Source organism: Ranitomeya variabilis, chromosome 4, assembly GCF_051348905.1.
Source record: "Ranitomeya variabilis isolate aRanVar5 chromosome 4, aRanVar5.hap1, whole genome shotgun sequence".
Taxonomy (NCBI): Eukaryota; Metazoa; Chordata; class Amphibia; order Anura; family Dendrobatidae; genus Ranitomeya; species Ranitomeya variabilis.
In genome coordinates, this window is record NC_135235.1 from 17091750 (window position 1) to 17119282 (window position 27533).

Below are 27533 nucleotides of genomic sequence, written 5' to 3' on the forward strand. Positions count from 1 at the left end.
AGGGGGCGTGGCCTCCTCGGCACCCGCTGCCCATGTAGGAGCAGCTTTGGATAGCTCTGCTGTGCGGCTGAAGGCTGGGGGCGTGGCTTCCCAAAGAAAAGAAAAAAAAATGGTCTTAGCCAGCAATGGAGCAGGGACTGCAGCAGACAGCAGCAAGGGCGCCTGCCTGGCGGGGTCCCCTGAGTCTGGGGGCTTACCTGCGGTGGGGGCTCCGGTGACAAGGCAGGATGGAGCTGGAGGCGGGTCTGCACCTGGCTTCCTACCTGCCAGTGAGGGAGGAGACTCTGCGCCTGCTGTGGTGGACAGTCAGGCTGTGCTGCATAAGTCCTATGGCAGCAGGACTCTTAAAGAGACAGCAGCGCTGTGTGTGCCAAACCCCCCAGCAGGGAAGATGCCACCAGTAGGTGGCGGTAGCAGTGAACCTGGAAATACCCAAAAGGTGAGGCAAAATAAAACTGACCCCAGTGTGCATGTGAGTGAGAGTGGGGTGACTGATGGAGTGGATGAGGAGGGTGCGGGTATGGAAGTGTCTATGGTTGAGGATGCGAGTGGCAGTGCGTCTAAGGTGGCAAGTGTGAGTACGGTGTCTGATGGTAGTGGGAGAAGGGGGGAGGGGGCCGGTCCATCTGCCCCCCCAGCCACAGGTTCTCGGAGTTATTCGGGGGTGGTGGCTGGAGCCCCGGGGTCTAGTCAGGGGGTTTCCTCGCCTCTGGACCTCAGGGATAGCGTTTTGCGGCGCCGCTTCCTGGAGGCCCTCAAAAAGGGAGAACGGACGATCGAAGTAGAGGGAAGAGTGGTGGACTTGGCCTTTTGGCTGGATAGACACGGCCAGGCTGCCTTCCAAGATAAAAGGGAAGGGGAAACGGTTTGGTCCCTCCCGACAGCCGGGCAGGGGGTGGCCAGGCGGAATGTGGTCCGTCTTCGGTGGAGGGGCAGTGAAGCGTGCCCGCCAAGGGCGAGGGTTGTGGAGCTCCTTCTGAAGATGGACTTCAGGGCGACGGACATCTTTGCCCTGATTCATCCGTTTGGCACCTCCTTCTTCGATGTCAGTTTTGTTCGGCCAGAGGGCTTGGAGCTTTTCTGGTCGAATTTCGAACTGGCAAAGGGGGAGCCCGGCTGGCGAGACTTTGCCGTGCAGGCGGTGTCTCGCCAAAATAGTGTAAAGAGGGTGACCGTTCTGACAAGTAACGAGTCACTCTCTGGGGTCGACATAATGACGTGGCTTTCCCGTTATGGGGAAGTCACCGAGGTCCCTAAAAAAAATAGGGACGAGTTTGGCATTTGGTCAGGGGGCTGGACCTTCATGGTAAAGTTGAAGGTTTCAGGAGGTACGGTCACCCACATCCCTTCCTCAGCATTTCTGGGGAGGGACAGAATCCAGATCTTCTACCAGGGGCAACCGAAGGTCTGCCACAGGTGCGGTGATCCCCGCCACTTCAGCGCAGGCTGCAAGGTACAGAAATGTGCCTTGTGTGGCGGGGTAGGCCATCTTGCCGCGGCCTGTGGTGACATTAGGTGTCACCTGTGTGGTGACCTTGGTCACCCGTATAGCCGCTGCCCCCGTTCCTTTTCCAGCACCATCTCTGGCCCGGCAGGGGGGAGCCAAGGGGGGGTCCCCGGTGGTGCAACTTCTGCTGTGGCTGAGGGTGGAGGCATGAGGGGAGCTGAGGGGTCGGTGAGGAAAGGCGAGGCTGGTACATCTGCCCACCAGTGGCAACAGGTGAGGAGCCGTAAGGGCAGGGGGCAGGATAAGCCTCAGGCAACTGGGGTGATGACTGCCCCCACCCTGGAGACGGCAGCCGAAGCCTCTGAGGCCCTGGGGGAGAAGGCGGTGAGCGAGGAGATCCGGAGGATGGAGAGGGAGGAGTTGGCTGCTTCTGATAACTCTTCCCAGTATGAAAGTCTGGATGAAGAGGTGGTGGAGCAGCCTAAAAAAACGGGTGACAATCGTACCAGTAAGAGTCGGAAGAAGAGGAAGAACAAGGCTAAAAAATCTAAGCCCCCCCCCCTGGCCACTGGGGTGCCTACGGAAGGGCTCGCTGACTCCCCTCTGATCCCCCTCTCCAATCGGTTCCAAGCCCTCGATGACTCTGCTGTGTCGGAGGTCGGGGGTGAGGGGCCGGTCGCAACATCTGGGGTGCCTTCGGGGAGTGGTGAGGTCTGTCCTCCGGGGGATTCACACTCCTCTGGAGGGGGGACTACCTCGGGGTCCAGGGGCAAGGAATCTATTTCTGGGAAATCCAGTGCTATAAAGGAGGATATGGACACCTCGGTATCTTTAAAGAGGAGGGGTGAGTCGGGCTCCTCCTCAGAAGGGGAGAGGAAAACAGGGGGTACGGTTAAAAAACAGGCCATCTAACTCAATCACCCATGATGGCGGAACCTACCCCGTTGACTCTGGCGTCGATTAATGTCGCCAGCATAAAGTCAGATACGGCTAGATTTACGGCCTTTGATTTTTTCACCCGGGTTGAGGCTGATATTTTATTTTTGCAGGAGACCAGACTAACGGACCTGGGGTCCATCTACAAAGCAAAGAGGGAATGGAGGAGTGGGCCCTCATACTGGTCTCTTGCGGCCGAGCCGTATAGCGGGGTAGCGGTCCTTTTTAAGACCGTGGAGGTGGAATGCAGACGGGTGATCGAGGTAGAAATGGGGAGATGTTTGGTCCTTGACGTCTTCATGAGGGGACAGGAGCTTCGGCTCATCAATATCTATGGCCCACAATCCAAGTGGGACCGTAAATGTCTCTTCCTGAGGATCAAGCCCTATCTTTTTACGAGCCGGCAGGTGGTCTTCGGTGGGGATTTTAATACTGTAACCAGACTCCGTGATAGGGGAGGCCCCGGAGACCGGCTGGCTTATGATAGCGTAGCCTTGAATAGCATAGTAAGCGAAGCTCGCCTGGTGGATGTCCACATCCGGCACACCCCAGGTCACGAGGGTTTCACCTTTTTTAGGGGAAGCAGTAGGTCTAGGATAGATAGGTTTTTTTTAAAGGAGGAAGCCGTCTCTTCTGCAGTGTCCGCTGTTGAGGTGGAGTTCTCCGATCACTGTTTCATTTTCTTTACTTTGAATGTTACAGAGACCCCCCGGATGGGGAGAGGCCTATGGAAGCTGAATTCGTCCCTTCTGGAAGAGGCGGAAGTAAGACAGTCCTTTGAGGAATTTCTTCAGAGCCAGGTACCTCTCTTGGGTCTTTGTAGCAGTAAGTCTGAGTGGTGGGAGATCTTCAAAAGAAGGATCGCAGGGTTCTTCCGTCAGCTCTCGAGCCTCAGAGGCCTGAACAGGTACCGCCTGTATCGGGAGCTGGGGAGGAAACTCGAGCAGCTCGTCTCGACTGGAGGGGACCGAGAGGAAATCTCCAGGGTGAAGACCTTGCTCAAGGGGTGCCAGTATGATAGGCACACATCCTTGGTTTTTGAGAGGGATTTCGGGAGGTACCGCTCGCCCGACCCTTACAGAAACTGCAGGTTGTCAGTGAATTGTAAGATGGTGAGAGGACTGATTGACAGTACGGGGTCCCTGAACAGATCCAAATCAGGGATCCTGGAGGTGGTCAGATCCTTCTACTTGCACCTCTTGGGGAGGAGGGATCCTGATCGGGATGAGATGTCGGCTTTCCTGACTGAAACCATCCCTGAGCCAGGGGATGACCCCTCTCTTCATGTTTTGGTAGAAGCAATCAGGGAAGAGGAAGTGAGACGGGCGATTGATGGGCTCCGGCCCAAAAAGTCGCCCGGTCCGGATGGCTTAACATCCGAGTTCTACAAGACTTTTAGGGACTCTTTGGTCCCCCTCTTGACTGAGGTTTTTAATGAGTGCCTCTCCTCGGGCATTCTACCCAGTTCAATGAGGAAGTCAGCCCTGATTATCCTGTCAAAGGGTAAAGACTCGTCCCGTATTGAGAATTGGCGTCCCATAGCGCTTCTCAATACGGACCGAAAGGTTCTGGCAAAGGTGCTTTTTAATCGGCTGGTGCAGTTTGCGCCCCGGCTCCTTTCGGGGGCCCAGCACTGCTCTGTTCCAGGCCGCAGTACATTTAGTGCTGTGCTCGGTGTCCGGGAGGCAGTGGAGCAGGGCAGGGCAGGTCACTGGAAGGGGTACTTGCTGTCCTTAGACCAGGCGAAGGCCTTTGACCGGGTTAACCATGAGTACCTCTGGTCCGTCCTTCTGAGGTATGGTCTGCCTGGGAGGTTTGTTGATTGGTTGAGAGTTTTATACAATGGGGCAGAGACTTTTCCGCTCGTGAACGGTTGGGTCGGACACCCTTTTGAGGTGAGGTCTGGTGTCCGCCAGGGCTGTCCTCTGAGCCCGCTGTTATACGTGTTTGCGATCGACCCCCTTTTAAGGAGGGTGGAGCGTGGACCGTTGGTGGGAGTCAGGATGGACCAGGCGGAGCCAGAGGCCGCCTTGAGGGTAGTGGCGTACGCTGATGATGTTTCCCTTTTTGTATCCTCGAGAGAGGAGGCAGATTGGGTGATGTCTGAGGTTGAACGCTACTCGGTGGCATCCGGTTCCATGATCAACCGGGACAAGTGTGAGAGTCTCTGGCTGGGAGGGGGAGATCCAAGTTTTGATCTCCCGGACACCCTTCCAGGGCCTCAGGCCACAGCAAAAATATTAGGCATCAGTTTCGGCCCGGGGGACTATCCCCAGCAAAACTGGGAGGGCAGACTTAAGATTGCCGCCCAGAAGGTGGATCAGTGGAAGGGTTGGTCTTTGACCCTAAGGGAAAGGGTTAGTCTTGCCAAGGGCTATTTGCTTCCTTTGCTAATATATTTGGGCAGCGTCTGCATCTTGCCAGAGCCTCTTTGGACACGGGTCTACAGCCTGTTTTTCCAATTGTTATGGGGAAATAGGCTGAACCTAATCAAGAGGGAGGTCACGTACCGCACGAGGAGACTAGGAGGGTTGGGTATGGTCAACCCAGTGGTGTTTCTAGTAAACACCTTTCTTAAGGCAAACATCGCCAACCTCTGGTCAGAGAGGGCTCCTCTGTGGGTATTCTCCTGTAGGGGGTGGTTTCGGCCTTTCTTCCAGGAATGGGAGACAGGAGGGCAGGTAAAGGACCTTCGAACACCTCATGGGCATCTTCCGGCTTATGCTACCCCGGTTCTGAAGGTGATCCGTCGGTGGGGTCTGGGAGTGTGGGAGATCAGGACCATGTCGAGAAGGTTACTTGACAATAGGGTCCTGTTGACCCACTTTCAGAAGCCCCTGGCGCTCAGGGATTGCCCAAGCTGGGATCTGGAGGTAGGGCTCGGGTTATTGAACTCTAAGCGGATCCCCTTGAAGTTTTGGGACTTGGCTTGGCGCTGCTTCCATGGGAAGCTGTATGTGAGGGACAACCTGAAGTGCAGATGCTCTGATGACCGGGATTGTCCCCGCGAAGAGTGTGGCGGTATGCTTGAAAGCATGGAGCATTTCCTGCTTCGGTGTCCCTTTAATACAGAGGTCTACAGCAGGGTGGGTGCTTCCATTGGCTGGCCTAGGCTGGCAGGCCTTTCCTATGCGGAGTGGGCCTATGGGGCATTCAGGTCCCTTGGTGGCCGAGATCGGGGCACTGTTTTCTTAGTTAGTTTAGTAACTAGGTTCCACACGTGGAATGCACGGTGTCTAGTGTCTACTCAGCGGAAAGTCCTCCCCAGGGAAGAGGTGATTAGGAACATCCTGGGTGACCTGGCAAAAGTGCGCTTGCTGGAGTTTGAGAGGCTGGGTGCAGGGAGGGCCTCTCTTCTTTGGAGGGGTTTCTCCTTTAATGTGCCCTAGGGAGAGTTAGGTTCTGTGTGCCTGTGATAGGGTTGAGTTAGTCTTTTTTATCTTTTTATCTTTATTTTGTAGGGTCAGATAGATGTGTAGGGACAGGGAGGGACAGATAGGGACAGTCTTTAGGGACAGGTAGTTAGTATTAGGTTGGTAGTGAGGGTCAGTGAGGGACAGGTAGGGGCAGGTAGGGAGAGATTAGTAGGGCTATAGGGACAGGATTTTTTCTTTTGTGTTGTTAGGGAGGGTCAGGGTGATGTGTGGTAGATTAGGGTGAGAGCCTCTATGGTCTCCAGTTCCTGGTGGTGGGCTGTAACCCTCACTTATAGATTTTTGTTTTGTAATTGGTAACCCGGGTATAGGGCTTGCAAGCATTGAACTTGGGCCTGTTCTTTGGTCATGGTTAAGGTGTGTATTGGTTATTATTATGTTATTATTGATTATATGTTATTATAAGGTTGTATATATGTTACATGTGTACTATGATGCGTGTAGGGGGGATTTAGTTTAGGTGGGGTGGGGGGTTTCTTGGGGGGTGGGGGGATGGGTTTTGGAGAATGGACGTCCGGCGGGATGCCAAGAAGAGGAAAAAAGGGCCATAAACTTCTATGGACCTTGTTCTATAGTGAAGGCCACAAACTTTCGTGGGACCTTGTGTGATAGGCCACAAACTCTCGTGGGACCTGGTGTGATAGGCCACAGACTTTCGTGGGACCTTTGGGGGAATGGTGGTGGTTTAGTTTAGGAGGTTAAAAAAAAAATAAAAAAATATATATATATATATATATAAAAAATATATGATTAAGTTTTGGCCAGGTGGCCTATTTGCTTTCTTTAGGGCAGTTGGCCGACTTTTGTTTATTTTTCTAGGGATGAATGCATGGGTATGTGTGTATGAGGGAAAAAGGTACAAGGGGAGAGGAAAAAGGATATAGGTTGAGGTCTCTTCCCTTGCTGGGGGTATTAATGAAATGGAGGAACATTTTGTTTGTATAAATATGCTGGACATTGGACTTTTGGGGACTGTGAATAATTTGTTTTGTTATTGAGTTTGTCTGTAAGTTTTGTTTTGTACTTTTATAATAAAAAAGAGATACAGGATGTAACTCAGGATCAGTAATGTAATGTATGTACACAGTGACTGCACCAGCAGAATAGTGAGTGCAGCTCTGGAGTATAATACAGCAGGTAACTCAGGATCAGTAATGTAATGTATGTACACAGTGACTGCACCAGCAGAACAGTGAGCGCAGCTCTGGGGTATAATACAGGATGTAATTCAGGATCAGTAATGTAATGTATGTACACAGTGACTGCACCAGCAGAACAGTGAGTGCAGCTCTGGGGTATAATACAGGAGGTAACTCAGGATCAGTAATGTAATGTATGTACACAGTGACTGCACCAGCAGAATAGTGAGTGCAGCTCTGGAGTGTAATACCGGATGTATCTCAGGATCTGTAATGTAATGTATGTACACAGTGACTGCACCAGCAGAATAGGGAGTGCAGCTCTGGAGTACAATACAGGATGTAACTCGGGATCAGTAATGTAAAGTATGTACACAGTGACTGCACCAGCAGAACAGTGAGTGCAGCTCTGGGGTATAATACAGGATGTAACTCAGGATCAGTAATGTAAAGTATGTACACAGTGACTGCACCAGCAGAATAGTGAGTGCAGCTCTGGAGTATAATACAGGATGTAACTCAGGATCAGTAATGTAATGTATGTACACAGTGACTGCACCAGCAGAATAGTGAGTGCAGCTCTGGAGTATAATACTGGATGTAACTCAGGATCAGTAATGTATGTACACAGTGACTGCACCAGCAGAATAGTGAGTGCAGCTCTGGGGTATAATACAGGATGTAACTCAGGATCAGTAATGTAATGTATGTACACAGTGACTGCACCAGCAGAATAGTGAGTGCAGCTCTGGGGTATAATACAGGATGTAACTCAGGATCAGTAATGTAAGGTATGTACACAGTGACTGCACCAGCAGAATAGGGAGTGCAGCTCTGGAGTATAATACAGGATGTAACTCAGGATCAGTAATGTAATGTATGTACACAGTGACTGCACCAGCAGAATAGTGAGTGCAGCTCTGGGGTATAATACAGGAGGTAACTCGGGATCAGTAATGTAATGTATGTACACAGTGACTGCACCAGCAGAATAGTGAGTGCAGCTCTGGGGTATAATACAGGAGGTAACTCAGGATCAGTAATGTATGTACACAGTGACTGCACCAGCAGAATAGTGAGTGCAGCTCTGGGGTATAATACAGGAGGTAACTCGGGATCAGTAATGTAATGTATGTACACAGTGACTGCACCAGCAGAATAGTGAGTGCAGCTCTGGGGTATAATACAGGAGGTAACTCAGGATCAGTAATGTATGTACACAGTGACTGCACCAGCAGAATAGTGAGTGCAGCTCTGGGGTATAATACAGGAGGTAACTCGGGATCAGTAATGTAATGTATGTACACAGTGACTGCACCAGCAGAATAGTGAGTGCAGCTCTGGGGTATAATACAGGAGGTAACTCAGGATCAGTAATGTATGTACACAGTGACTGCACCAGCAGAATAGTGAGTGCAGCTCTGGGGTATAATACAGGAGGTAACTCGGGATCAGTACAGGCTATCCAGTGTTATAGTTACCCAGCTCCTTCATGTCAGTGCCTGTTAGCAGCTGCAGAGCGCCCCCATCAGTCTGCAGGATGTAGCAGAGTCCTTTGCTGCAGACATGATGTACATATTAGGGCAGAGAATATTGTGGAGCCGCAGAGATCTGTGAATCATCTGTGCAGAGCGCTGGGAATTACATGAGATTATTCATCCCTCTGCATACAGGAGGCGGCCCTGTTAATGTGCTACTTGCTATAGAAAGAACCGCGGCTTCTTAAAGGGACTCATTGCCTACAACCAGTGCCGAGGTTCAGGCGCTCACTACAGAGGCACAGCATGGATCCCATTCATATCTCCCAGTCCGTGCTCCTCATGGGAGGTGTAAACCCCAGGACACTTCCTTCTGATTAGCTGATCAGCCCCCGTGGACGGGAAGTCCTTTCTGCTGAGGATGGTACTAAGAACAAGGGAGGATATGATTTCACACTCCTCCCCAAAAAGTGGCCGAATGATACACGAGTACAAAGTGGGGCCCCTGACACATTGCTCCGTCACACAGAAACATTTCGGTTGCATTTACATGCGCTGAGTTCAGGCCGATAAACGAGCGATCAGCAATATTCAAACCATTCAGGGCTTTATTCCCGACCTGTTACACAGAATGAGGACGATGATGGGCACAGTTATATGCTGGCGCTGACAATCACTATCTCGGGTGTGACGGGTGAGGAGCGCTGCTTTTGAAATGTGAAAAGTATGTGAAATACGTCGTGCACTTTCTTCCTTATGAGTGGAAGCAAATAGCAAACTCGCCAGACTGACGAACCGTGGCCATCAACAGCCCTGAGAAGTGAGGCTGTCACCCGCCGCAGCGCTGCACACGGACGCTGAGCTCCCACTGAGGAGAGGGAGAAAGCGTCAGATCATAGAGGGAAGTTTATCGTCATCCTTACAGCGGAGTGTGATCACAGACAGAGATCCGCCGCATCCGATGAGACATTCATACTTACGCCACCAACGACTTTTAGCGCCTAAATAATAGCGCGCCATTCACTAACTGGCGCAGTTTGTGTCTCATTTTGGCTCATTTATTAAAGCCAAAGCTGTCCACTAAGGGGTTAAACACACTCTAGACCTGGTGCACGGCCAGCGGCCACATATTCTGCCTCCGTGCAGGGGATTGACCTCTATTGCTCCCAGTTATCAGCCATTTCACTCCGGCTGTGCGGCATAGAAAACGTTCTATTGTTCCCTGCTTTCAGCTAGTTTACGCTGTAAAATAAGAATGTAATCTGTCATCCGCCAGTGCTCTATTGTTTTCTGTTATCAGTCAGTTCCAGGGTTTTTTTGAGGGGGGAGGGAGAGTAGGGTCCCTAACTGTAGTGTTTTTGGATAGGGCCAATGAGGAGACAGGCCGGAGCCTCGCTGCCCCCATATCAGCCGCTGCTGGTTCAGTGTCTGCACAGATCATGCCCTGCCAATACTCCAGGGGCAGAAATGAACCACATTTCCCAGAATGCAAAGCTATAGAGTGCAGCGACTTACAGGATCTAGCAGAATTATGAATGCAGCTCTGGGGGTGAATGCAGCCAGAGACCCTCACTGCCAGACACTGACCCCGTAGACTCCCCTTGCAGTGCCTGTAGTAATGCAGATAAGGGTGAAGCCCCCTAATCTGCGCCACCAAGTGCAGCCAAGACCCCGGAGCCGCAGCGAGCGACGTGAGATCAGTAAGGGAGTGTTCACACGTGGCGGCGTTTCTGAGCGCGCCTGTGCACACGATGCTTTTTTTTAGGCGCAGATTTCAGTTCTTTCTGCGTTTTTGCAGCTTCTCACTTGTGCAATGAATTGAAGGATGTGAGAAAGTCGCACAGAAAAAGGCGATAAAAATGTTCCCAATGTTTTTCTGCCAAAAATGCTGAAAATATGCAACATGTGAACAAACCCAAATTATTTCACTTCTAACAGGTGCCAGCTGGAAAAGAACTGAATGAGCGGCGGCGACGGGGCATTGCCAGGGCCCAACATGGCAGCAGTGAGGGGCGGAGGGGCATTGCCAGGGCCCAACATGGCAGCAGTGAGGGGCGGCGGGGCATTGCCAGGGCCCAACATGGCAGCAGTGAGGGGCGGCGGGGCATTGCCAGGGCCCAACATGGCAGCAGTGAGGGGCGACGGGGCATTGCCAGGGCCCAACATGGCAGCAGTGAGGGGCGGAGGGGCATTGCCAGGGCCCAACATGGCAGCAGTGAGGGGCGGAGGGGCATTGCCAGGGCCCAACATGGCAGCAGTGAGGGGCGGAGAGGCATTGCCAGGGCCCAACATGGCAGCAGTGAGGGGCGGAGGGGCATTGCCAGGGCCCAGCATGGCAGCAGTGAGGGGCGGAGGGGCATTGCCAGGGTCCAACATGGCAGCAGTGAGGGGCGGCGGGGCATTGCAAGGGTCCAACATGGCAGCAGTGAGGGGCAGCGGGGAATTGCCAGGGCCCAACATGGCAGCAGTGAGGGGCAGCGGGGCATTGCCAGGGGCCAGCATGGTAGCAGTGAGGGGTAGTGGGGCATTGCCAGGGCCCAACATGGCAGCAGTGAGGGGCAGAGGGGCATTGCCAGGGCCCAACATGGCAGCAGTGAGGGGCAGCGGGACATTGCCAGGGCCCAACATGGCAGCAGTGAGGGGCAGCGGGGCATTGCCAGGGGCCAGCATGGTAGCAGTGAGGGGTAGTGGGGCATTGCCAGGGCCCAACATGGCAGCAGTGAGGGGCAGAGGGGCATTGCCAGGGCCCAACATGGCAGCAGTGAGGGGCAGCGGGACATTGCCAGGGGCCAGCATGGTAGCAGTGAGGGGTAGTGGGGCATTGCCAGGGCCCAACATGGTAGCAGTGAGGGGCAGCGGGGCATTGCCAGGGCCCATCATGGCAGCAGTGAGGTGCGGCGTGGCATTGTCAGGGCTCAGCATGGCAGCAGTGAGGGGCGGTGGGGCATTGCCAGGGCCCAGTATGGCAGCAGTGAGGGGCGGTGTGGTATTGCCAGGGTCCAACATGGCAGCAGTGAGGGGCGGTGGGGCATTGCCAGGGCCCAACATGGCAGCAGTGAGGGGCAGCGGGGCATTGCCAGAGCCCAACATGGCAGCAGTGAGGGGCGGCGGGGCATTGCCAGAGCCCAACATGGCAGCAGTGAGGGGTGGCGGGGCATTGCCAGGGCCCAACATGGCAGCAGTGAGGGGCGGCGGGGCATTGCCAGAGCCCAACATGGCAGCAGTGAGGGGTGGCGGGGCATTGCCAGGGCCCAACATGGCAGCAGTGAGGGGCGGCGGGGCATTGCCAGAGCCCAACATGGCAGCAGTGAGGGGTGGCGGGGCATTGCCAGGGCCCAGCATGGTAGCAATGAGAGGCCCAGGGCCCAGCATGGCAGCAGTGAGGGGTGAGGGGCGGCAGGGCATTGCCAGGGCCCAGCATGGTAGCAGTGGGCCGCTGATCAACAAGGGATCGAGCATGAAGAAGTCCGACATGCTCCATCATTCTTTCCCCCACATCTGCAGGCAGCGGACGGTCTGGACACCTCTGTGCAAAATGTGACTTATCCCGGCGGTTTGCCCCAGTCTAGTCAGTATGGACATCTTTGCAGGTGAATGCAAACAATTCTTCTCTGTTATCAGCTATTTCTTGCTGACTGTAAGAAAGCTGTTTACGAGCTACTCCTTTCTGTTGTCAGCCATTTCTGGGGGTCTTTTATACAGGATGATTATCAATCAGTGAAGGTTCCCAATAATGCGACCAGTAAGAATTCCCTCATCAGGCTGTGTGCACACGTTGCGGATTTGGCTGCGGATCTGCAGCAGTTTTCCATGCGTTGTACAGTACCATGTAAACCTATAGAAAACCAAATCCGCTGTGCCCATGGTGCGGAAAATACCGAGAGGAAACGATGCGTTGTATTTTCCGCAGCATATCAATTCTTTGTGCGGATTCCGCAGCGTTTTACACCTGCTCCATAATAGGAATCCGGAGGTGTCAAACTGCAGGTGAAATCCACACAAAATCCGCAGGAAATCCGCAGGTAAAACACAGTGCATTTTACCTGTGGATTTTTCAAAAATGGTGCTGAAAAATCCGCATACGAATCTGCAACATGGGCACATAGCCAAGTCGTCGGCCGCAAATCTGCAAATACAAGTAATAAAATGTTAGAAAATGTCCAAATCGCTGAAGGAAAACAATCACATTTGTGCACCGCATCCAATCATGTATCTAATCCTGTTTTGTGTGATACTGTCTGCTGAGCCGTGTATCTAATCCTATCCTCTGTGATACTGTCTGCTGAGCCGTGTATCTAATCCTATCATGTGTGATACTGACTGCTGAGCCGTGTATCTAATCTTATCCTGTGTGATACTGTCTGCTGAGCCGTGTATCTAATCCTATCCTCTGTGATACTGTCTGCTGAGCCGTGTATCTAATCCTATCATGTGTGATACTGACTGCTGAGCTGTGTATCTAATCCTATCCTCTGTGATACTGTCTGCTGAGCCGTGTATCTAATCCTATCCTCTGTGATACTGTCTGCTGAGCCGTGTATCTAATCCTCTCCACTGTGATACTGTCTCCTGAGCTGTGTATCTAATCCTATCCTGTGTGATACTGCCTGCTGAGCTGTGTATCTAATCCTCTCCTGTGTGATACTGACTGCTGAGCCGTGTATCTAATCCTCTCCTGTGTGATACTGTCTGCTGAGCCGTGTATCTAATCCTCTCCTGTGTGATACTGTCTGCTGAGCCGTGTATCTAATCCTCTCCTGTGTGATACTGTCTGCTGAGCCGTGTATCTAATCCTCTCCTGTGTGATGCTGTCTGCTGAGCTGTGTATCTAATCCTATCCTGTGTGATACTGACTGCTGAGCCGTGTATCTAATCCGATCCACTGTGATACTGTCTCCTGAGCTGTGTAGCTAATCCTCTCCTGTGTGATACTGTCTGCTGAGCCGTGTATCTAATCCTCTCCTGTGTGATGCTGTCTGCTGAGCTGTGTATCTAATCCTATCCTGTGTGATACTGTCTGCTGAGCCGTGTATCTAATCCTCTCCTGTGTGATACTGACTGCTGAGCCGTGTATCTAATCCTCTCCTGTGTGATGCTGTCTGCTGAGCTGTGTATCTAATCCTCTCCTGTGTGATACTGACTGCTGAGCCGTGTATCTAATCCTATCCTGTGTGATACTGTCTGCTGAGCTGTGTATCTAATCCTCTCCACTGTGATACTGTCTGCTGAGCCGTGTATCTAATCCTATCCTGTGTGATACTGTCTGCTGAGCTGTGTATCTAATCCTCTCCACTGTGATACTGTCTGCTGAGCCGTGTATCTAATCCTCTCCACTGTGATACTGTCTCCTGAGCTGTGTATCTAATCCTCTCCTGTGTGATACTGACTGCTCAGCCGTGTATCCAATCCTATCCTGTGTGATACTGACTGCTGAGCCGTGTATCCAATCCTATCCTGTGTGATACTGACTGCTGAGCCGTGTATCTAATCCTCTCCTGTGTGATACTGACTGCTGAGCCGTGTATCTAATCCTATCCTGTGTGATACTGACTGCTGAGCCGTGTATCTAATCCTCTCCTGTGTGATACAGTCAGCGGAGCCGTGTATCTAATCCTCTCCTGTGTGATACTGACTGCTGAGCCGTGTATCTAATCCTCTCCTGTGTGATACTGACTGCTGAGCTGTATCTAATCCTATCCTGTGTGATACTGTCTGCTGAGCTGTGTATCTAATCCTCTCCTGTGTGATACTGTCTGCTGAGCCGTGTATCTCATCCTCTCCTGTGTGATACTGTCTCCCCTGGATGGCAGTCAGCACTACTCCCCCCATCCTCCGCGCGGCTCTTCCAGTAATGTGCGGCTGCTGATGCTGCGCTGATGTCGGTCTTCTCGGCAGTCTCTGGGGGAAGTTCCTCTGATGACTCTGGAGCTGGAGGAGTTTGTGGTCAGTCCCTCTGATGATCAGCGGCTTCCTGTCCATGAATGAGACTCCCACCTGCGGCCCCAGGTTCTCTGTAGTCTCCTCATGAGACCGCAGCGAAACGCCGCAGTGGGAATAATCAGCATCATTAAGGGTTATTATTGATGGCGGGGGCCGACGGCTTGGACTCGTCCACAGGTCGTCTTATGTATTCACTTCACTGGGGCTGAGCTGCAATACCACACTCAGCCTGAGGACGGGGGAGGCGCTGCATCTGGAACAGGGAAATCAGGTTTTATCATCCTTCTACAGATGAGCTCAGCGAATCTCTGACATTTTGTGTCTCATTTTGTCACAATGTTCAAAATCTCTGCTTGCTGTCAGTGATGGGAGACCGAAAACCCTTCCAGTATACATCATGGTGCGATGGTCAATGGTCCAGGGGACATTACCCGAAAATAGTGCACGACACCCTGAATCAAGCCCCCATTGTATGTGACCCGGTGCTGGGGTGCTGAATCTTTGGGGGGGCCGGGATTTATCGGCCAACTAATATGTGAGAATAACGCACGTTGCTCTAATGAGACAGATTTGTTTATTTCCTGCGGAAGTAAATAGTAGAGATCAGCGGCGCCTGGAGGGAACAGCAGCTGCAGCATATGGGACCCCGCAGAGGTCAGAAGTGGGGGCTGCGCTCATCCAGAGAAAAGGCAGAAGTCACCTATATAGTATGTCCATACACCGCACCGCAACCCGCACACAGAGCGCAGCACAGGAGGGAAGGGAGAAAACCTCCGCAGCTCCGGAGTGTATGTATGACTGCACCAGCCGAATAGTGAGTGCAGCTCTGGGGTATAATGCAGGATGTAACTCAGGATCAGTAATGTAATGTATGTACACAGTGACTGCACCAGTAGGATAGTGAGTGCAGCTCTGGGGTATAATACAGGATGTAACTCAGGATCAGTAATGTAATGTATGTACACAGTGACTGCACCAGCAGAATAGTGAGTGCAGCTCTGGGGTATAATACAGGATGTAACTCAGGATCAGTAATGTAATGTATGTACACAGTGACTGCACCAGCAGAATAGTGAGTGCAGCTCTGGGGTATAATACAGGAGGTAACTCAGGACCAGTAATGTAATGTATGTACACAGTGACTGCACCAGCAGAATAGTGAGTGCAGCTCTGGGGTATAATACAGGATGTAACTCAGGATCAGTAATGTAATGTATGTGCACAGTGACTGCACCAGCAGAATAGTGAGCGCAGCTCTGGAGTATAATACAGTAGGTAACTCAGGATCAGTAATGTAATGTATGTACACAGTGGCTGCACCAGCAGAATAGTGAGTGCAGCTCTGGGGTATAATACAGGAGGTAACTCAGGATCAGTAAAGTAATGTATGTACACAGTGACTGCACCAGCAGAATAGTGAGTGCAGCTCTGGGGTATAATACAGGATGTAACTCAGGATCAGTAATGTAATGTATGTACACAGTGACTGCACCAGCAGAATAGTGAGTGCAGCTCTGGAGTATAATACAGGATGTAACTCAGGATCAGTAATGTAATGTATGTACACAGTGACTGCACCAGCAGAATAGTGAGTGCAGCTCTGGAGTATAATACAGGATGTAACTCAGGATCAGTAATGTAATGTATGTACACAGTGACTGCACCAGCAGAATAGTGAGTGCAGCTCTGGAGTATAATACAGGATGTAACTCAGGATCAGTAATGTAATGTATGTACACAGTGACTGCACCAGCAGAATAGTGAGTGCAGCTCTGGAGTATAATACAGGATGTAACTCAGGATCAGTAATGTAATGTATGTACACAGTGACTGGCGACTGCACCAGCAGAATAGTGAGTGCAGCTCTGGGGTATAATACAGGATGTAACTCAGGATCAGTAATGTAATGTATGTACACAGTGACTGCACCAGCAGAATAGTGAGTGCAGCTCTGGAGTATAATACAGGATGTAACTCAGGATCAGTAATGTAATGTATGTACACAGTGACTGGCGACTGCACCAGCAGAATAGTGAGTGCAGCTCTGGGGTATAATACAAGATGTAACTCAGGATCAGTAATGTAATGTATGTACACAGTGACTGCACCAGCAGAATAGTGAGTGCAGCTCTGGAGTATAATACAGGATGTAACTCAGGATCAGTAATGTAATGTATGTACACAGTGACTGCACCAGCAGAATAGTGAGTGCAGCTCTGGAGTATAATACAGGATGTAACTCAGGATCAGTAATGTAATGTATGTACACAGTGACTGCACCAGCAGAATAGTGAGTGCAGCTCTGGAGTATAATACAGGATGTAACTCAGGATCAGTAATGTAATGTATGTACACAGTGACTGGCGACTGCACCAGCAGAATAGTGAGTGCAGCTCTGGGGTATAATACAAGATGTAACTCGGGATCAGTAATGTAATTATGTACACAGTGACTGCACCAGCAGAATAGTGAGTGCAGCTCTGGAGTATAATACAGGATGTAACTCAGGATCAGTAATGTAATGTATGTACACAGTGACTGCACCAGCAGAATAGTGAGTGCAGCTCTGGAGTATAATACAGGAGGTAACTCAGGATCAGCAATGTAATGTATGTACACAGTGACTGCACCAGCAGAATAGTGAGTGCAGCTCTGGAGTATAATACAGGAGGTAACTCAGGATCAGTAATGTAATGTATGTACACAGTGACTGCACCAGCAGAATAGTGAGTGCAGCTCTGGAGTATAATACAGGAGGTAACTCAGGATCAGTAATGTAATGTATGTACACAGTGACTGCTCCAGCAGAATAGTGGGTGCAGCTCTGCTCAGCTGCTACTCACTGTGCTGATTGTGGGTGCGGTCGCTGCTGAACCTGCAGTGTGCTCCTGAGCTCCTGAGAACCACCACCTCTCCACCCGGGGACCTGCTCTCTCTCTTACCCAGGGAGGGAGTGGGTTTCCTGGGATGAGTGAAGGGGCCAAGTCCCAGGCTTCTGCTTCCCGGACCAGGCTGGCGGGGGGCAGAAAGAACCAGCAACCAGCCTGCACATCAGAGGATTCGGGGGTGAGACGCTCCACCAGGAGTCACAGCAATGTGGCTCCTACTCCCCCCAGGTCTGCAGAGACCCAGAGAAGCCGCAAGGCTTCCATGGAGGAGAAGCCTGCTAGCGTGCAGGATGACGGCCCTTCCAGAGGAAAGCTGAGTGCTCACGGAGGTGAGGCCGACCTTACTGAGGAGGGTTGGGCGCTGCAGAGCCCCCGGGAGTCTGTGTCCACCTATGCCTCCCGGGTCATGAGCCACCTCCGTGAGTATGAAGACGCAAGCAAGACCATCACGAGGCTCCGAGAGGAGCTGCGCTGCACAAGCAACAAAGCTGCAGGTTCCTCCAAACCGAGGAAGAATCAGCTCCAGGCAGAGGTAAGGAGACTGAAGGATGACATCAATGAGCTTGAAGTCAGAAAAGCTTTCATCAGAGAAAAAAGTGGACCATTTAAGGAAAAACTTATTAATGAAGATCGATTCAGAGAAATGGCTGATAACAGAGAGCAAAGGCAGATGGGGCTGCAGCCTGAGTGCCAGGTGGATGATGATGATGAGGAGGAGGATGATGACCAGCAGAAAGCCCCACCTGGCAGCCTGCTTAGTCACTCACAGGCCACGTGCAGCGAGCTCCCTGCTGGACAGGCGACAATGACATCTCGTCGCAGTTCTGCTGGCTCTGGGGAGGACAGTGACAACATCGGCCAGGGAGGGGCGCTAATGGCAGAGATCAAGCTCCTGGAGTCCCCAGTGTGCCTTCAGAACTTCCATCTTGGTGATGATTTGCCAGAGGAGGCACCTGGGGGCCGGAAAAAAAAGGTGAAGAAGATCAAACCTAAGCTGCAGGAAGCGGTAAGCTATGTGTATGCCCCCCTCCCTGTACCCCCTGAGTCGGCTGCAGGGTCAGCTCGCTGTATAAGCCCCGTTGCCCAGCCCAGCCCGGGTTCTGCTGTGGATCCGGTGCAAAGGCGCGGGGAGACTACAAAGCAATGTAGTGAGGCGCAGAGCTCCGTTTCTGCTTGTAGTAGCAGGGACGTAGCAGCAGGTGCATCAGCCGAGAGGCTGGACAGTGAGGGCGGCCCGGCGGCGGGCGAAAAATCAGGCCAAGATACTGTGGTGCGCTCCCCAGTGGGAGGGGGGAGCAGCCCGGTGTCAGGGGCAGCTCCGGTAGCCTCGGTGCCCCTGAATGCTGTTGCCGCTGATCACTTAGTTGAGAAGCGGCGGCAGTGTGAGGGGGTTACCGGGGCTGGGCGTTCCGGTCCTCCCACCAAAGTCCTGTTCTGTGTTGGCGCCGCTGGTCAACAAGATCCTGATGCTAAGGAACAGCGGTGCCTCACAACAGCGAAAGATCAGCGGCGCCTGGTAGCAACCATGAAGCAGCGGAAAATATTAACTGATGATGCGGAGGGCACACATAAAACCAGGGGTGAGGTCACCTCCAGTTCTGTGGAGGAGACTCAGCCCCTTGTGCCTGATGATGCGGAGGCCAAAATGTCACCCCCTGTTGTCACTGGTCCAGCAGGAGTGAATGTGGTGGTGGGTATGGATGAGGAAAACTCTTTGTCTAGTGGTGTGGTTGCTGGTTTGGTGGAGGGTGAGGAGGTTATGGAGGTGGGTAATGGTGATACTGTTGGTGTGGATGTGGTCACTGGTCCGGTTGCCCCCCCGGTGGTGGCAGCGCCTGTCAGGAGTTATGCCGCTGTCACCTCCGGGGGAAATAGGGCGTCCTCCTCGTCTCTGGGCTCTGGGGACGGCATGTTGCAACGGCGTCTCCTGGAGGCTCTAAAGAAGGGAGAGAGATCAATAATGGTAGAGGGTCGAGAGGTTGATCTATCCTTCTGGATAGAGAGGCATGGCCTCGGGGCCTTCCGAGCGCAAAGAGGGGGGGATACAGTGTGGTCCCTCCCAACAGCCGGGCCGGGTAGTGTGCGTAGGAATGTGGTCCGTCTTCGGTGGAGGGGCAGTGATGCGTGTCCTCCAAGGTCGAAGGTTGTGGAGCTCCTGCTGAGGATGGGCTTCAAGGCGATTGACATCTACGCCTTGATACATCCCTATTCCACACCTGAGTTTGATGTCAGCTTTGTTCGGCCGGAGGGGCTTGAACTTTTCTGGTCGAACTATGAGTTGGCAAAAAATGAGCCCGGCTGGCGAGACTTTGCCGTTCAGGCGGTGTCTCGCCAAAATCAAGTCAAGAAAGTGACCGTGATGACATGTAACGAGTCGCTTTCTTGTTATGACATCATGACGTGGCTTGGCCGGTATGGAGAGGTAGTGGAGATGCCAAAGAAAAACCGTGACGAGTTTGGTATCTGGTCAGGGGCCTGGACGTTTATGGTAAAACTTAAGCGTTCAGGTGGTACGGTTGCCCACATACCATCATCTGCCTTCCTGGGTAGGGATCGTATCCTGGTCTTCTACCAGGGGCAACCGAAGCTCTGTCACAAGTGCAGCGACCCCACACACTTCAGCGCAAACTGCACTGTGCAGAAGTGTGCATTGTGTGGGGATGTTGGCCATCTTGCTGCATCTTGTGTGGAGATTAGGTGCCACCTGTGTGGTGAGTTAGGTCACCCATTCAGCCGTTGTCCTCGCTCCTTCGCTAACGCAGTCGTGACCCCGGTGGGAGAAAGCCGTGAGGCTGATTCTGCTGGGGAAGGGACTAGCAAGGGTGAGGGAGCTGAGGGGCCAAGGAAGAAAAGCAATAAAAAGACGCCTGCCCAGCTAAGGCGTCTAGACAAGCGCAGACAGGATAGGGAGCCGGGCGAGCCTCGGGCTACTGGGGCGGCCCCTGTCCTGGATGCCAGTCTTGCTGCTGAGGCCCCAAGGGATGATGAGTTGGATGAGGAGGTCAGGAGGATCCACAGGGAGGAGAGTGCCACTGCCTCAGAGTCCTCCCATTATGAAAGTATGGATGAGGATAATAGGCAGTGGCTAGAGGACAAGCGTAAGCTCGGCACCAAAAAGAAGAGAAAGAAGGGAGATAAAAAATCTTCTCTCACTCTGACCAAGGTACCTAAGGAAGGAAAAACCGACTCCCCTCTGGTTGGTCTTTCTAACCGGTTCCAAGCCCTTGAAAACATTTCTTCCTCTGAGGAGGAAGCTGAGGGTGAGGTTCTGGCTTCGGCGGGGCTCACAGGGGGCGCCGAGTCTCCTCCTTCTGGGAACGTAAGATCCTTGGAGGGAGGGACTGGCCCAGAGTCCGGAGACGAGGACGGAAAAAAATAAAAAACGCGTGGAAATGGATACCTCCATGTCATTAAAGAGGGGGAAGGATTCCTCCTCTGAGGCAGAGGATAAGGGGAGTGGGAAAAAGAAAGCCATCTAACTCAATCACCAATGATGGCGGAACCCACTCCGTTGACGCTGGCGTCCATTAATGTCGCCAGCATAAAGTCAACTACAGCTAGATTTGCGGCCTTTGATTTTCTCAGCCGGGTTGAAGCTGACATTTTCTTTTTGCAAGAGACCAGGCTGCCAAACATGGCAGATGTGTTTAAAGCTAAGAGGGAGTGGAGACTCGGGCCCTCCTATTGGTCTCTTGCGGCCGAGCCGTATAGCGGAGTGGCGGTCCTTTTTACCGCACCGGTGGAATGCCGACGGGTTATTGAGTTAGAAATGGGGAGGTGCCTGATCTTAGATGTCCTCATGAAGGGACAAGAGCTCCGGCTCATTAACATCTATGGTCCCCAATCTAAGTGGGACCGGAAGTGTCTCTTTATGAGGATCAAGCCCTACCTTTTTACAAGTCGGCAGGTTGTCTTTGGAGGGGACTTCAATGCTGTCACGAGGCCCCGAGATAGAGGAGGTTCCAGAGACAAGCTGACTTATGATAGCGTCGCCCTTAATAGTATAGCTAGTGAGGCTCGCCTGGTGGATGTCCACATTCGGCACACCCCAGGCCACGAGGGGTTCACCTATCATAGAGGTAACTGTAGGTCCAGAATAGATAGGTTTTATTTAAAGGAGGAAGCTGTCTCTTCAGCAGTGTCTGTTGTTGAGGTGGAGTTCTCCGACCACTGTTTAATTTTGTTTTCTCTGAATGTTACAGAGACCCTCCGGATGGGAAGAGGCTTTTGGAGGCTCAATTCGTCTCTCTTGGAAGAAGCGGAGATAAGACAGTCCTTTGAGGATTTTCTTCAGAGCCAGGTACCCTTACTGGATCTTTGTAGTAGTAGGTCAGAGTGGTGGGAGATGTTCAAGGAAAGGGTGGCGAGATTCTTCCGCCAGCTCTCGAGCCTCAGGAGTCTGAGCAGGTACCGCCTGTATCAGGGTCTGAGGAGGAAACTCGAGCATCTTGTCTCAACTGGAGGTAGCCGCGAGGAGATCTCCAGAGTGAAATCTTTGCTTATGAGGTGTCAGTACGATAGACACGCATCTTTGGTTTTTGAGAGGGATTACGGGAAGTACCGCTCGCCCGACCCTTACAGAAACTGCAAGATGTCAGTGAATAGTAAAGTGGTTACAGGACTGGTCGACACTACGGGGTCCCTGAGGCGATCCAGATCAGGGATCCTGGAGGTTGTCAGATCCTTCTACTCGCACCTCTTGGGGAAGAGGGATCTTGATTGGGATGAGATGTCGGCTTTCCTGGCAGAAGCTGTCCCCGAACCAGGGGTAGACCCCTCTCTTGACGTTTTGACAGAAATGATCAGGGAAGAGGAAGTTCAGTTGGCGATTGAAGGGCTTGCTCCCAAAAAATCGCCTGGTCCAGATGGCTTAACATCTGAATTCTATAAGACCTTTAAGGACGTTTTGGTTCCCCTCTTGACTGAGGTATTCAATGAGTGTCTTTCCTCGGGCACTCTGCCGAAGTCAATGAGGAGGTCTGCTCTGATCATCTTGTCAAAGGGTAAGGACCCGTCTTGCATTGAGAATTGGCGTCCCATAGCGCTTCTCAATGCAGACTGGAAGGTTCTGGCAAAGGTGCTGTTTAATCGGCTGGTGAAATTTGCACCCCGACTCCTTTCGGGGGCCCAGCATTGCTCTGTTCCAGGCCGCAGCACATTTAGTGCTGTGCTCTGTGTCCGAGAGGCAGTGGAGCAGGGTAGGGCTGGTCACTGGAAGGGGTACATGCTGTCACTGGACCAGGCAAAAGCGTTTGATCGGGTTAATCACGAGTACCTCTGGTCCGTCCTTCTGAGATATGGCCTGCCGGGGGGGTTTGTTGATTGGCTTAAGACCTTGTACAGTGGGGCAGAGAGTTTCCCGCTTGTGAATGGTTGGATTGGTAGCTCTTTTGAGGTTGGGTCCGGTGTTCGCCAGGGTTGTCCCTTGAGCCCGCTGCTGTACGTGTTTGCGATTGACCCTCTTCTTAGGAGGGTTGAGCGTGGACCGTTGGCCGGGATCGGGATGGATCAGGCAGCACCGGAAGCCACTCTGAGGGTGGTGGCGTATGCCGATGATGTCACTGTGTTTGCTTCCTCTCACGAGGAGGCAGGGTGGCTGATGTCAGAGGTAGATCGCTACTCGGAGGCATCCGGGTCCAAGATCAACCGGGATAAGTGTGAGAGTCTCTGGCTGGGAGGAGGAGATCCTGGTTTTGAGCTCCCGGACACCCTTCCAGGACCCAAAGTCTCTGCAAAAGTCCTTGGCATCGAATTTGGCCAGGGGGATTACCCCAAACAAAATTGGGACAGCAGGCTAGAGATCGCCACTCAGAAGGTGAACCAATGGAAGGGTTGGTCTTTGACCCTAAGGGAAAGGGTAAACCTGAGCAAAACTTACCTGCTCCCTTTACTGATTTATCTGGGCAGTGTGTGCATCTTGCCGGAATCTCTCTGGACTCGGGTCTACAGTTTGTTCTTCCAACTGTTATGGGGGAATAGACTGAACCTGGTCAAGAGGGAGGTTACTTACCGTACGAGGAGACTAGGAGGGTTGGGTATGGTCAACCCTGTGGTATTCCTTGTGGATACCTTCATTAAGATCAATATCGCAAACCTCTGGAAAGAGAGGGCTCCTCCGTGGGTATTCTCCTGTAGGGGATGGTTTCAGCCTTTCTTCCAGGAATGGGAGACAGGAGGGCAAGTGAAGGATCTTCGCACACCGCATGGACATCTTCCGGCTTACGCTACCTTGGTTCTGAAGGTAATTCGTCGGTGGGGTCCGGGAATGTGGGAGATCAGGACTCTGCCAAGGAAAATACTTGACAGTAGGGTTCTGTTGACCCATTTCCAGAGGCCTCTGACGCTCAGGGACTGCCCAAGTCGGGATCTTGGGGTGGGTTTGCATCTTTTGAATTCTATCAGGATCCCCTCGAAGTTTTGGGACTTGGCTTGGCGCTGCTTCCATGGGAAACTGTGTGTGAGGGACAATCTGAAGTGTAGGAGCTCTGAGGACAGGAATTGTCCTCGGGAGCATTGTGGTACCTTGCTGGAAAGCATGGACCACTTCCTGCTTCATTGTCCCTTCAACACAGAGGTGTACAACAGGGTGGGCGCCTTCATTGGCTGGTCTCGGCTGGCCGGTCTCTCCTATGCGGAATGGGCCTATGGAGCATTCGGAGACCTGGGTGGTCGGGACCGCTGCACCTTATTTCTAGTTAGCGCAGTGGTTAGGTATCACACGTGGAACGCACGGTGCTTAGTATCGACGCAACGAAAAATCCTCCCAGTGGACGATGTGTTTAGGACCATACTCGGTGACCTGGTGAAGGTGCGCTCTCTGGAGTATGGGAGACTGGGCGCACGGAGGGCCGCGCTCCTCTGGAGGGGCTTTTCTTTTAGTGTGCCCTAGTCTGGTCATCTCCTTTCCTGGTGGTGGGCTGCTGCTGACACTGTAGATTTTTGTTTTGTTTGATCATTATACAGTGATGTAGGGCTGCAGGCGCCGAACTTGGGCTTCGTGTTTTGTAATTATTGTGGTGTGTGCTGCTGTATATAATGTATATATTGTATATGGGGATATAGATTTGGGTGTAGGTGTTAGGTTGGGTGGTGGGAAAAGGGGGGAGGTGGGATTATCTTGTGGGACTATGGGACACCGGGTTGTTTGGGGGAAAAACTGGCACTGCCTGATCTGGCCTATGGACGTTGGACATGGACTGAGGCATGAGACGCAGGACCAGCTCTCAGGTCAGTGCGGGGGGTTGGGAATGGAGGATAGCTTAGTATTGTATATATTTGTTTAATTTGTAGTTATTTTATTTAAAACTAAAAAAAAAAAAAAAAGTTCATGTATATAGTCTTTGTTTTCCATTGTTTATTTTATTTGTTATTATTATTTTGTTTGGTGACCGGACCTGAAAATCAAAGTAGTTATTCTGTATATACTGTATAATATGTGTGAGAGGAGAGAATGAGCGGCTGGACCAGTGTTCAGTATGCTGATTATTTTCTGGCTAATATTTTTGTTATGTTTTCTGCTATTATTGTTGTTATGTTTTTCATTTTTATAATAAAAGATCTACAGGATGTAAGTCAGGATCAGTAATGTAATGTATGTACACAGTGACTGCACCAGAAGAATAGTGAGTGCAGCTCTGGAGTATAATACAGGAGGTAACTCAGGATCAGTAATGTAATGTATGTACACAGTGACTGCACCAGCAGAATAGTGAGTGCAGCTCTGGGGTATATTGCAGGATGTAACTCAGGATCAGTAATGTAATGTATGTACACAGTGACTCCACCAGCAGAATAGTGAGTGCAGCTCTGGGGTATAATGCAGGAGGTAACTCAGGATCAGTAATGTAATGTATGTACGCAGTGACTGCACCAGCAGAATAGTGAGTGCAGCGTAACTCAGGATCAGTAATGTAATGTATGTGCACAGTGACTCCACCAGCAGAATAGTGAGTGCAGCTCTGGGGTATAATGCAGGAGGTAACTCAGGATCAGTAATGTAATGTATGTACACAGTGACTGCACCAGCAGAATAGTGAGTGCAGCTCTGGAGTATAATACAGGATGTAACTCAGGATCAGTAATGTAATGTATGTACACAGTGACTGCACCAGCAGAATAGTGAGTGCAGCTCTGGAGTATAATACAGGATGTAACTCAGGATCAGTAATGTAATGTATGTACACAGTGACTGCACCAGCAGAATAGTGAGTGCAGCTCTGGAGTATAATACAGGATGTAACTCAGGATCAGTAATGTAATGTATGTACACAGTGACTGCACCAGCAGAATAGTGAGTGCAGCTCTGGGGTATAATACAGGATGTAACTCAGGATCAGTAATGTATGTACACAGTGGCTGCACCAGCAGAATAGTGAGTGCAGCTCTGGAGTATAATACAGGAGGTAACTCAGGATCAGTACTGGAGATATATTGTTTGTATTTTCGGTGTCTCTCACAATATTTCTTACAATTTATTATGTGTTTTTCTTGTCTCAATCACAGCAATGGAGGAGTCAGCGCGGTGGGAGCCGGACCAGATGACATTGTGCTGTTACCTACGTCACCGCAGTGACTCTCAGCACTGATCCACCTATGACGCTCTTTTATTCTCCTTATCTCGGATCTTGCAGTGAATGGAGCCGGGGAGATTTTTACTCGGCACAATTATAGCACAATCATCCATGTTGGACCATTAAACAATTACTTGAGATTGGATCTTGCGTGAGTCACTCGATCAATAGGCCGTCTCTTTACATGAAGGGGCCGCGCTCAGATGTAAAGACCAGCAATGAACGCTGCAAATCGCTACATTGTGACAGCAGGAAGGGTCACAAGAAGAATTGATTTCCGACAATTGCGGAGACAGCGACATAATTAACTGCTCGTCCTCCGTCATAAACACACTGCGCTCTGCACACTTCTCACAGATTCAGGTAACATTGTGACGTAGAGGAAAATGTAGAAATATTCCCCAAATGAAGCCCCGGGACTCCAACAATTTACATTTTTCCCTTTTGTTTTTTCTTCCCCTTCTTCCTAGAGAAATCACTTTTTTATTTTTCTATCGTTCACCCATATGGGGACTTGTTTTTTTCGTGATGAGTTGCAGCTTTGAACGACTCCATCCGTTTTTCAAATGTAGAAAAAAATGGTGAAAAAAAACCCTCCACAATTTGGGTTTTGTTTTTTCGGCGTTCATCTTGCAGTAAATATGACCTGGAAACGCGATTCTCCAGTTTATTACAATTACGATGACACCAAACTTGTGCTGATTTTTTTATTAGGAGCTTAAAAAATTCTGAACTTTGGTTTGTGTCGCCGCCATTTTTCAGAGCCATAACTTTTTTTTTTAATTTTTCCGCTGACGGCGCTGCGCTTTATTTCTTGTGTACGGAGCTGTAATTTTTCTTGATACTATTTTGGGGTTCAAATGTTTTCTTCGCTTTCTATTGCATTTTATTCGGAGAGATGTTCTGGTGTTTGCATTTCTTTTCCTGTGTGGTTACATAATTTTATTTCCTCTTGGAGCCGACTTTTGTGGAGACAAAATAGTTTTATTTTTTTATTTTCTTTATTATTAGATGGGGTAAAGATCTGAGATTCAAAGTTTTTTTTTATTGTTTTAGTTGTTTTTGAAAACTTTTTCTTAATTATGCGCTTTGTTTTTTCGTCTACTTTGGGGACTTGAACCTGTGATCGGATCGGACGGGAACCTTCACAAAAGAAAGTGGAAAATGTATCATTAATTTCTGTCCTTGCCGTTATTACATTTCTTTGCTGCTTGGATTATTGGACTTTCCATATGTTCAGATGCCGGATTATTATTATTTTTTTTTTGCAATTGTATTTTTTTCTTTTTCAGTAGAAATGTTTGGAATGACTCATTGTTGGAAGGTATCGTGGGCCCTTGGTGCAGCGCCGAGGTCGGGGTAAGAGAATGATAAGTAGTCGGTGTAATGCGGCGTCTCCTGAAATATTTAAGCAGCAGTCGGTTGAAGATGTCTCTTGCGTCACTGAGTGATGGGCGCTGAAGGCCGGGCTCGGGGTTCATTACTCATTCATCTTGTGTCTGCATTGTATGCAGCGTGTCCTCGGCAGCACGTAACCGCCGCATCAACGTCCTCAGCACAGCTCTCTCCAGCGTCGATGAAAAGCACAAGACGCCGGTGATGTCACCGTGGGATTATCACTTCCTTGGCAGATTTCTACAAGATCTGGACACACTTAATTGGATGAATCATGGCGAGCAGAACCTGTGCCCCCTCATCCAT

General features: G+C 50.9%; 1 protein-coding gene across 2 annotated transcripts; it reads left to right on the forward strand.

Annotated features, from left to right (window-relative positions):
• Positions 1-27414, forward strand: LOC143768334 (uncharacterized). Of its 2 annotated transcripts, none has more exons than XR_013213815.1 (3): positions 1-439; positions 3086-3183; positions 25765-27414. XR_013213815.1 is itself a non-coding variant. In XM_077257017.1 (3 exons), the coding sequence occupies exons 1-3, from the start codon at positions 1655-1657 to the stop codon at positions 25801-25803; spliced, it is 774 nt and encodes a 257-aa protein (XP_077113132.1). In that variant the 5' UTR covers positions 1651-1654; the 3' UTR covers positions 25804-27414. The 2 variants fall into 2 exon arrangements, 1 of the variants encoding a protein (XP_077113132.1); XM_077257017.1 differs by lacking the exon at positions 1-439 and adding an exon at positions 1651-2291.
• Positions 27415-27533: the final 119 nt, after the last annotated feature.

What these genes read in the sequence shown, in the direction of transcription:
- LOC143768334 (XM_077257017.1), top strand. Translation starts at nt 1,655, where the DNA reads ATGAGGGGAGCTGAGGGGTCGGTGAGGAAAGGCGAGGCTGGTACATCT. An exon ending in GGTATCTTTAAAGAGGAGGG is followed by an intron (nt 2,292 to 3,085) that starts GTGAGTCGGGCT and finishes TGAATGTTACAG; the next exon opens with AGACCCCCCGGATGGGGAGA. An exon ending in AGGAATTTCTTCAGAGCCAG is followed by an intron (nt 3,184 to 25,764) that starts GTACCTCTCTTG and finishes TCTCAATCACAG; the next exon opens with CAATGGAGGAGTCAGCGCGG.